The following is an 11625-nucleotide window of genomic DNA, read 5'->3' as shown; positions in this document are numbered from 1 at the left end:
TCCCGTCGCGATTCCGGTTGCGACAAATATATAATGTGCAGAAAAGATCCACACATATCATTAATCATCTTTTCAAGTTAGGTACAAAAATTTACATTAACGAACTTAATATAAAAATTTTGAAATCTTTGAATAGGTCCTGACAACTAAAGGTGATTGCAATAATGGAGTTGCAAAATCTTGCAAATATGTCCATGGCTACTCTTTTTGAAAAATTGAGAGAGCAAAATTTAATGAGACTAAATAACAACTACGTGAATCTCTCTATCCCTTCTGTTTAGCATTGTTTTTATTCTTGTTTGATTACATTCCAATAAAACTATTGAAGGATCACACGACCTGACTAGAAAAGACAAGGTTTTTAAGTTTGTTCGTTGTGACTCATCTCTCCTTTCTAGAAGTCTTCTTAGTAAGCTTCTATATGTCTTCTTGTATTTTTTTTTATTACGATGATCGTGTTCTTCACTTAAGACTAGATCATAATTCAGATGGTGATGCACAATATTAAAAATGAGAATTTGGGTAGGACCAATATAGATGTTGGGTAGTCTTATAATTTTTATTATTTCACATTTATTTTACAATTTTGTTAAGTTTCATGATGTAAGACATGAATTAATTTTTACTTTTAATTTTAATAAAATAGTGACACTTTTATAATAAAAATAATTATTTTATAATAAAAATAATTATTTGAAATAGGGTTGTTTATGTTAGTTATATTGAGAATTGAATTGTTACAATATGATTTTTTTTGTTATTGGCATTTTAACGAGAAAAACAACCTTATTTGAACTCTTAGAATACCTAGATGGTTATCTTTAGTGTTCTCCCTTAAGTCTCTTTTACTAATACAAATTTTGCTTAAGTAAATGCAATATTAATTAACATAGTTTTTTTCTAAAACCTCTAACCTTGTTTGTCAATTTGATGTATTTTGGAAATGCAACAACTAATACGTATGTTTGTATGTATATGTCTTATGCTTATACTACATATGAAAACAAAATTGATTAAAACTATGTATTTAATTTGCAGGTGGAAGTAGCACCGTGAAACTTTAAAGAGTACTCCAAAGGAGTGAAACTTTAAAGAGTACTCCAAATCAATAGCAGATATTTGTGTAAATATTAAGACACACTAGTACAAAATATACTTTTAAACTCGCACAATAGACCTCTTTTTATACCAAATCGCTGTCTATTCAAACACGGTAGCAGTTTCGTAATTAACGAGACCTTATAGGCCTCGGTTCAGACGAGACCGGTGCCAAAAAGAGATATCACTTCGGTTGTGAAGGCAACCGGTGCCTAATTATCAGTGTCTGACGCAGTTTCTGACGCGGTTAAGAGAAACCCGAGGTGAAAGAGCTATACGGCATCGGTTGGTAGGAAGGACCGAGGCATAAGCCTCTACTGCCTCAGACCCGAGGCATATAAGCCTCTCTTTTTTTCCCCAAAATTTTCCCTAAGTTAACCTAGCTCCCTCCGCTGGCTCTCCCTCCCTCCCTCCCTCCCCTGGCTCTCCCTCCCTCCCTCCCCTGGCTCTCGCCTCCCCTTCCCTCGCTCTCGCCTACCCTGGCTCTCGCCTCCCTCCCCTCGCTCTCGCCCTCGCCTCCTCTCGCTCTCGCCTCCCGCCCCTTGCTCTCGCCTCCCGCCCCTCGCTCTCGCCTCCCGCCTCCCGCCCCTCGCTCTCGCTCTCGCCTCCCGTCCCTCGCTCTCGCCTCCCTCCCTTCGCTCTCGCGTCCCTCCCATCACTCTCGCTCTCGCGTCCCTCCCCTCGCTCTCGCCTCTAAAATCTCCTGCGAGTGCGTCGCCTCTGGACGGAAGAGCAACTGGTGGTGGTGCGTCAATGGTGGCGGCGGTGCTAGGTGGTGATGAACGGAGTGTTTTCTGTGCTAGTGTGTCAATGGATTTTTTGGTGAAAAAGGTGAGTGCGATTGGGGTTTGATGTTGATGGTGGTGGTGCAAATTAGGGTTTGATGACGGTGGAGGAGGAGGAGAAGCGGCGGAGGAGGAGAAGCGGCTCTGTTCGGTGGTCGGTGGTGTCTCTGTGTCGGAGAATGTCTCGGTCTGAGAAGGTGAGATTTGGGTCTGTTCGCTGCATATAGGTTTCTTTGAGAGCTTAGAGCTCGTTGCATCTGTGTTGGGTTTGACCGTGAGGTAGATTGAGGGCACTGGATGGCAGTAGACTCTTGGATTGGGGGCAGATTGAGCTTAGTTGGGTCTGCAATTTTTGATGGCAGTAGACCGTGAACATTTTTTGTGCTTTCTGCTTCAGTGCTTTCTGCAACTTTCTGGAACATTTTCTGGAAAATAAAAACCACTATACGCCTCAATTTAGGTCCAAGCAGGACAGTAGAATCCAAGATATTGACTCGGTTCAGCAGAAACCGAGGCAAAATCCTATAGTTTTTTACTCGGTTCGCAACCAAGGCAAAAAGAGGTAGATTTTTTACCTCGTCTGTATATACCTCAGTTACGGAACCGGTGCCTATAACCGAAAATAACCGAGGTCATATCCCTTGAGTGTACTAGTGACATTGTGTAAATATTAGGACATATAAAAATATATGCTTTTAAAAAGTGGTTAGACATTTAAGTTTTAGTTTGAATCTTAAAATATATTTGAATAAAGTTTGTATTTAACTTGAATCATAAAAAAATGGGTCCAAACCTCTTGAGAAAATAATGTAGAAGGTTCAAAACCTAAAATAGTTGTATTTTCTAACAATAACATAGTGGAAGTAAATCAATATAGACTAATATGAAATCTTATTCAAATCCAATATGGCACCCAAGTTACATAAGAAATATATTGAATTGATTAAATTTCAACTTGAAATTTAGAATTTAAAGGTATCAAACACGGAATGATACACTGAATAATCAAACTAGAAGAAAATACACGATCAACCAACATTTATTAAATTTGAAAATGTGTTAAAAGAAATGGTTTGATCCTCGTATTTTGATTTCTCGAACCGAGAGATCTATGAATTGGGATCCTATTGTATATAGATACAAATGATTTAATGAGAGCAAGAATTTCCAAGAACATTTGAAATATTTCATTTTTGAGAAGAATAATCATTTTTAAGAACTAGTGTTCGATATTAATCAATATTTGATTGATTGGTTTGAGGTTATCAACAAAAAAAATTTTGTCTAAGTCACTTTATTTATTTTTGTCAAAGTTACTTTTTTTTTCCAAATTTTTTTTCCTTTTGTTTAACTCACTTCCTTATTTTTTTCTGAGTTTTATGGGTATTTCCATTCATAAGTCCGAGATTCACATCTAAAAAATAAATATCTGGATAATCGTTTATATAATCCCTTATTAGAATCAATAGGTCTAATAAGTTCATGTTGACTTAAACTCTTTAATTATATTTATTGTCTAATTATCATCATTGTTCACACATTAGATGTAACGGAAAACTGCATGGTTCTCTACGTATGTGTCAAATGAAATACATGCACTCATTTTGTATCTATAGACGTAACTTCTTCCTACTTTAAACTTTGTTATATTTAAATGCTCAGTTAAAATAATAGGAATTGATTTTTTTTCTCTAACAATATATAATACAAATGACATATTAATTAGGACCAAGTTGTCTTAGAGACAACCAAGCGACCTATATTATGGACGAAACCTATGAACATTGGGACTTTTGGTCTTTAACTAACACCAATTGCCAAGAATACTGTTGACTTTGTCAATGCACTCCAGTCTAACATTTGGATACACTAAAAGAGGATATCAATGTAAATCCACAAAAAATATCACACCTGTCTTTATTCATCTTTCCTTTATTTTCATCCAAAACAAAGTATAAGTTTTGTATTTCTCAGAAGTTACTTCTTCTTAAATCATGTTTATGAAATACTCATAAATAGGCTTGGAATGCAATCTGATGCAACTACTAATGCATTTGTAAGCAATTTCCGAAACAGTATGAATAAAAATTACTTTTTCTCTTGCAGAGAAGAATAAATAAAATATGACAGAAAAGAAGTTAAAACGAGTCAACAAATAGGGCAAAAGGTAGAATCATAATATTGCTAACTACATGAAATAGTGATTGAAGAAATATGTTGTTCATTGAAATAAACAGAAGTGGAAATACATGTTGTTATGCAGTGTGCGTGTATCATCTTCCATTACCAAAGTCAATAAGTTCAAGTTCTCTCAAACTATCATATCCAGTATTCCGTTGGCCACTACTATTATCACCATTTTCATAAGAGCTTTGTGCCTCATAAAGCAAGTATTCACTCTCCTCAAAGTTCTTTCCTGTATTGACCCAAGGGTGTTTCTCTGTAAGCTTTATTCCTTCTAATTCCATCGTCACTTCCTTCATGCTAGGCCTTTCCTCCCCTGTAAGTCTAAGGCATCTGGCAGCAAGAATAGCAACCTGCATAATCTCTTGCTGGTTTTCTTCATCCAAAAGTCCTACCTGAACAACATCAAACAGACGATCCTCTTTCAATCTACATAGAAAGTGAACTGTAAGACTTCTTTTCTCTTCTGCCCTGTCAAAAGAGAAAGGTTTCTCCCCCGTTAGCAACTCTACAAGAACCACCCCAAAGCTATAGACATCACTCTTTTCAGTCAACTGGCTTGATTGCATGTACTCCGGGTCTAAATACCCAAAGGTTCCTTGCACAATTGTGGCTATTTCAGTTTGGTCAAGTGGAACCAATCTTGAAGCTCCAAAGTCAGAGACTTTGGCAGTGTAAGTGTCATCTAAGAGTATGTTAGCAGTCTTCACATCTCTGTGGATGATGGGTATGGAAGCTGCTGAGTGCAAATATGATAGAGCTGCAGCTGCTTCTGTAGCTATTCTTAGACGTGTTTTCCATGACACATTGACTCCCTGACCTTGGTTATGCAAATAATCATAAAGGGTGCCATTGTTAACAAATTCATAGACTAGTAAAGGCACTTCTGTCTCCAGACAACATCCCAAGAGTTTGACCACGTTCCTGTGATTGATCTGTGACAGTATAATGACCTCATTGATGAATTGTTCCACCTGGTTCTGATCCACTATCTTGGACTTTTTGATAGCTACAACTTTGTTGTTTGAGAGAACTCCTTTGAAAACTGTACCATAACCTCCTTTACCTATGATTAAGCTCTCGTCAAAATTGTTGGTGGCTTTCTTAAGTTGCTCTGCACTGAAAATTGTAGTGGTCTGAGATGAGTCTTCGTTTTTGGATAGTTGTTGTCTCAGAATTATGCCTCCGTTCTGCTGAAAAAACTTCTGTTTTAATTTTAAAACTTTCCTTTTCTGGTACACCAAGTACAACCAAGAAACCCCTATGAACAGTGCAACTAATCCTACACCTGCGCCTGTTACCAAAATATGAATATGAATAAAGCAATTATACAATAGAGTGAGAAAATTTTAATAACCCATTTTTTTATAAAAAAAATCTATTTTGATATCTTTTAAAAAATAAAATATTTACTTTAGTAACATAATAGTATTTTAAGTTAAGAAAAATTTAAAAAAAGTACACTGTTAATATATTATCCGTTTAATGAGTAAATATTTTTATTCTTAAGGTTTTCATAGAAACACTTCATTTCCATAACCACAAATTATTTTATTAATTCAATGTTGAATAACTATTTATTTAAAATCAAGAAAAACAAAACTGAAATCATTTTTTTATTTACTTACCGATGACGATCTTCGTAAAAGCATCGGCCTGCTGCCTTGGGTGGCATCCTCCGCCTTCTTCTGTCCCATTTCCAATAAGTCCGTCAGGACAGAAACATTCAAAAGAGCCCGGAGTTTCACGACAATGATCTTCACTATCGCAAGTGTGTTTGTTACTACTACACTCAGGTATATCTACAAAGAAAATTAAATTGTAAGTCTAAATGAATCGAATTTATAAAACTGGTGCATTTTTGTTGAACATCACATGTTTATGGATACGTTGTGCTTCACTTTATTGTAAAAACGACATGTTTAATGAATACTATTTCAATCTTAAATTTGAGTGAAATCATGATTGACAATGATGACTGTGGTTGAAGTAGAAGTCGAATAGGATAGACACGACTTTCCTTTTGTGAAACTTTAATTGAAGTAGTGCATAATTTCAATATCCAGTACTTCTAAGTTATATAAAGAAAAAGACTTATGACCACATTATATTAAATTAAAATAAATATTTAACAAGAAAAATTTCATAATATATTTTCTATGAAAGAAATTGACATAAAATAATAAATTATTAAGTATGATAATCTTTTAGCATTTCTAATGACTCGGGACTTAATTATTATTATATTTCGTTTGATTATGAATACAATGTAATTGGAATAACCATCATTACGTCATTCATGAAATTTCTAAAGACATTTGTAAAGGCCACCGATCATGTATATACATATATATTTCAATGGCCGGCTGTTTGGAATACCGTGACGTGACCATATTGTATTAGAATTTCGAGTTTTCAAATTAATCATAATTAGGATAAATTAAGAAAAATGTGTATGCTAATTTGACTCACGAAAATTAGTTCTTAAATTTGTCTAGATGCAGAATTAATGTTAGCATAATTAATTAAGTAATAAATCAATGAATTACCTTCGCAGCCATGGAGAAGGTACGCGTTTCCCTGAAACCCAGGTTTACAGTTGCATCGGTAACCATATGCAAACGGGGAGTTCTCACACTCGCTATAAGGACTCTTGCATGCATAATCTGCTCTGAGCATGGAAGCTTCGCACGTGTCGCTTCCAACGCTCCAATCCATGACAAGAGGTGTCATATTGAACGGGAGGAGGCTTAAATGATCGACGGAGAAAGTGTAGTTGCCGTTTTTGACGACGAAGGAGTAGCCACACTTGTTAAAATTGGAAGTGGAATTGAAATTGTTGAAGGAGAAAGCTTGAAAAGTGATGTTGTTCATCCCAGGAGGAATGTCGACCTGGCAACACCCTATGCCCGTGCAGTTTCCACTTCTCTGCATGCTTTTAACGCTCTCTAAGGTGTCGCATCGGGTCAAGCACCCCGTTGAAGATTCTGTGCCGTTCTGGAAACTGTTGAGATAGCCGTAGGTGTCGCAGCCTACGCTCACGAACTTGTTGTCCTCACTAGAAATGGCGAAAGCCGGTGTTATGAGAAAGGGATCGGTTCCCTGTGTTTGTACTCCACCTAGCAATTCGTTTTTGCAGACCTTGGAGATGCCAGCAAGCATGTCGATTTTACCGTCGAGGGTTATGTTCAGAATTTGGACGTTACCTTTACCGCGATATAAGGTTGAGTTTGTGCATGTGAGATTCAATTCTATCTCCAAAAAACAGTTTTCACCGGTGAGGTCTGAAGTGCCGATGCCGAATGGATACGGAATCGATGAAACACTTCCGCAGGAGTTCGGGCAGCCGGGCAGGGCTTGGCTGGCTGCTGCTACTGCCATCAATAACACCACGGTCAGTCTGGTCAGCTGCTTCTGCATCTCCTTCAATCTCATTGTTTCCATATGTGCACAATATCATTTTCGATACAATTTATAGTAAGAGGAATTTAGATTGACCGGGCACAAGTAGTAATAGTATTTTTTTTAATTATTTTATGTCTATAATCATGATTAAGACTTTTTCTTATTTACTTTTGAATAAATGTGAATTTTTTTTTATATTTGCACACACATATACATATACATATACATATAATATTATTTTTTAAAGACTTAATGTGTTTTTTAATGGTGAGCCTACTCATAAAAATCATTTACTTTTTTAAGTATTTATTCTCCGATTCCAAAAAAATCAAAAGAATGATGTTAATGCTGATTTAAGGGAAAGAAATATATAGTTTTTAAGGGAAAACATTGAATAAAAAATATGAACAAAAAATATTATTAAGCCAATTTTTTTTTAACTATATGTTAAATTATAAAAAAACATAAAAACTAATTTATCCTAAATGAAAAAGAAATTAAAAATTAATGAGTTTTAAATTAATTAGGAATATAACTTAGTACAATCTTTTTGATTTTGAAGAATTGAGTTAGATACAAACTTACTTGTTACTAAGATGTGGTATGAGAATCCTTTTAAAACTTATCTTAATCAAGTTTTTTTAAGTTTTTATGTGTAGAGATGACTTAGAGAAACTCAATTAGTAATATTAATGCGTAGGAATATTATGCTTTGAAATGGTAATAGGCAAGACTTGGCATCCATGTGGTTTGTATCAATTCTTTTACCGGGCATGACATATATATATATATATATATATATATATATATATATATATATATATATATATAGTTTGACATGTCAACAACACATGACTGCCAAATCATCACATACATGTTCATCTTTCCATGATAAATTCTTGTGTATGATTAAGTTTTATTTAGAATTGACATGTTGATGCTATTTATTTAGTTAATTCGTTTTGACATGTTGATCTTTGACAAAAGGATGCACAGGTATCAATTTGGTTCATATTTATAACTATATTTTATCATTTAAGAGAAAGTTGACATGTTGATGGCGAAAGAAGATATTGATGTGTGTGTCCACTAGGCTACAATATAATTAAATATTTCCTTTATTATTGTGTTATGTTATTGTATAACAACTTCTTATTATTTACAATTTAAATAGGTTTAATTTTATATCTGTTATAACCCTTGACCTAGACTTACCCGCGTAGTCAATATTCGTCATCTTTTATTAGGAAAATAATACTTAGACAACAAATTTTGACAACATTTCGACACAGCACACGTGTCAGCGTTTGAGCGGCCCACGTTTTGGTTGGAAAAAGCTGCTGCGTTCTGAGAAAGTCTGATGAAACCTGCTTCAACGCTGACGTGGCGAGGACGGGCACGGGCACGGGCAGATTGGGGTGTGCGTTTCAAAAATTAAAATGACGTGGCAATGACAGAATTGGGGGCAGATTCAAATTTTAGGGTTGTTTCGAAAATTTGAGATTCAAATATTTTGAGAGAGAGAGAAAACGGAGAACATTTGATGGAGCACCTTCTTTCCTTCGAACCAGCCACCACAGCTGTCGCCGGATACGCGCCGCCCGTAGACGTTGCCGTTTTCGCTCCATCCAGTGCCGCCGGTGTCCGTCGTCTTCCACCCAGCCACGCAGTTCCGTTTGCGGGTCGCCGCAGCGCCAGTGTTGGCAGACGAACCGAAGACGGCATCGTCTTCCCTCCGGCCCAGCCAACCAAGTTTGCGTTTTGAGTATCGATTCCTCCCACCCGCTTCCTTCCCTGTGCCGGACCCTTGCGGTGGCCGCCGGACTGCCGTCGGAGTGTCGCTGGACCAAAAATAGTCCCACTTGGTCCCTTCCCTTCCCTTGATGATATTTTATGGACTTGCAAATCTCTTTTGCCAGTAAACCAACTTCCTTAGATTGTACTGATTCATTGGATGGTAGAAATACATAAATTTGTTGCAATATATGCTGTCTTTTTGGACGAATTTCTCATAAACTATGCTTAGAATATATGTTCATTAGATTTGATAGAGTATTGAGATCAAGTTCTTTAATTGCTTGAATAGACCCAAAACTATTTTTGTCGTTCTTGGATTTATTTTGTTAATTTGAGTTGACAAATCATGATACAATGATAATTTTGTTTCGGTTCTTACATGTTTTAATCACATCTATTGGTTTGAAATTCCACAGGAGACTATTGGATGACTGTTGATAATGGAATCATTAGGTAGGCAGACATAATTGGAGGGTTGGTGGAGTGGGAAACATTAGTGGAAGTTTGTTAAGTGGGAATCATTAGTGAAGATCGTGGGAATCATTAGTGAAGATCGTGGGAATCATTACTGGGGCCCTAAACGAGGGGAGCGATCAAGACGAGAGAGGGAGTGATCAGGACGAGCGGTAGATGAGGGGAAGGGATTAGGACGAGCGATAGATGAGGGAAAGTGATTAGGACGAGTGGTAGACGAGGGGAAGTGATTAGGACGAGCGGTAGATGAGGGACAGTGACTAGGACGAGCGATAGATGATGGGAAGTGATTAGGACTATTTTAAAACAGCAAACCGTTTTAAAACCTATTATATACTGTTATGACGAACGCCTTGTAAAGACCGAACGTTCAACTGAGAATAAGATCGTAGACAACGAACGTTCACTAACACATAAAATGAACGCCCATCGAACAGCAAGCCAGGACGCTCGTCCAGCGCGCAGCGCAGAGGACGCCCATAGAACAGCAAGCCATTTCAGCTTTTAATTTTCATAATTTTGTCAATTGTTTTTAACTTTCAACTTTTAATTAATTTAATTTTCCTTGCAAAACAATCCAAAAAAAAACCCCCCTTTTTTTCGTGTGTCATCTATGACTGAACCGCAATACTTCCTAGTCTATACTGCATTAATTCAAATCATCAATAACTCGTTAAATGGATTTAGAATCTTAAACAAAAGATGAACATTGGGGCACCTATTGCTGCACCAAATTCAATAAACTGGCCGTAAAAGGTTATCATATGACGCTACAAAGGCGTACATTAACATAATTACAATTTGCTTCTTAGGAGGACCACGAAAGTCACTATTGACTCAGTGTTCAAGAATCCATATAACAATTCCAATCACAAAAAAATGAGACAGTCGTAGCACACCCGAGCGTCCTCTGCGCTGCGCGCTGGACGAGCGTCCTGGCTTGCTGTTCGATGGGCGTTCATTTTATGTGTTAGTGAACGTTCGTTGTCTACGATCTTATTCTCAGTTGAACGTTCGGTCTTTACAAGGCGTTCGTCATAACAGTATATAATAGGTTTTAAAACGGTTTGCTGTTTTAAAATAGTCCTAATCATTTCTCTTCCTCTACCGCTCGTCCTAATCACTTCCCCTCATCTACCGCTCGTCCTAATCATTTCTCTTCCTCTACCGCTCGTCCTAATCACTTCCCCTCATCTACCGCTCGTCCTAATCACTTCCCCTCATCTACCGCTCGTCCTAATCACTTCCCCTCATCTACCGCTCGTCCTAATCACTTCCCCTCGTCTACTGCTCGTCGTAATCACTTCCCATCATCTATCGCTCGTCCTAGTCACTGTCCCTCATCTACCGCTCGTCCTAATCACTTCCCCTCGTCTACCACTCGTCCTAATCACTTTCCCTCATCTACCGCTCGTCCTAATCCCTTCCCCTCATCTACCGCTCGTCCTGATCACTCCCTCTCTCGTCTTGATCGCTCCCCTCGTTTAGGGCCCCAGTAATGATTCCCACGATCTTCACTAATGATTCCCACGATCTTCACTAATGATTCCCACTTAACAAACTTCCACTAATGTTTCCCACTCCACCAACCCTCCAATTATGTCTGCCTACCTAATGATTCCATTATCAACAGTCATCCAATAGTCTCCTGTGGAATTTCAAACCAATAGATGTGATTAAAACATGTAAGAACCGAAACAAAATTATCATTGTATCATGATTTGTCAACTCAAATTAACAAAATAAATCCAAGAACGACAAAAATAGTTTTGGGTCTATTCAAGCAATTAAAGAACTTGATCTCAATACTCTATCAAATCTAATGAACATATATTCTAAGCATAGTTTATGAGAAATTCGTCCAAAAAGACAGCATGTATTG

General features: G+C 37.0%; 1 protein-coding gene across 1 annotated transcript; it reads right to left on the bottom strand.

Annotated features, from left to right (window-relative positions):
• Positions 1–4050: 4050 nt before the first annotated feature.
• Positions 4051–7511, bottom strand: LOC124841139 (putative wall-associated receptor kinase-like 16). The gene is made up of 3 exons (XM_047317341.2): positions 6617–7511; positions 5696–5869; positions 4051–5361 (listed from the first exon to the last, which is right to left on the bottom strand). Exons 1-3 carry the CDS (start codon positions 7509–7511, stop codon positions 4157–4159), a joined length of 2274 nt encoding a protein of 757 aa, XP_047173297.1. The 3' UTR covers positions 4051–4156.
• Positions 7512–11625: the final 4114 nt, after the last annotated feature.

Source organism: Vigna umbellata, chromosome 1 (assembly GCF_029865625.1).
Source record: "Vigna umbellata cultivar VRB3 chromosome 1, Vumbellata_1.0, whole genome shotgun sequence".
NCBI classification, from domain to species: domain Eukaryota; kingdom Viridiplantae; phylum Streptophyta; class Magnoliopsida; order Fabales; family Fabaceae; genus Vigna; species Vigna umbellata.
Note: the sequence above shows the minus strand (reverse complement) of the source record. Positions and strands in the feature narration are given on the sequence as shown.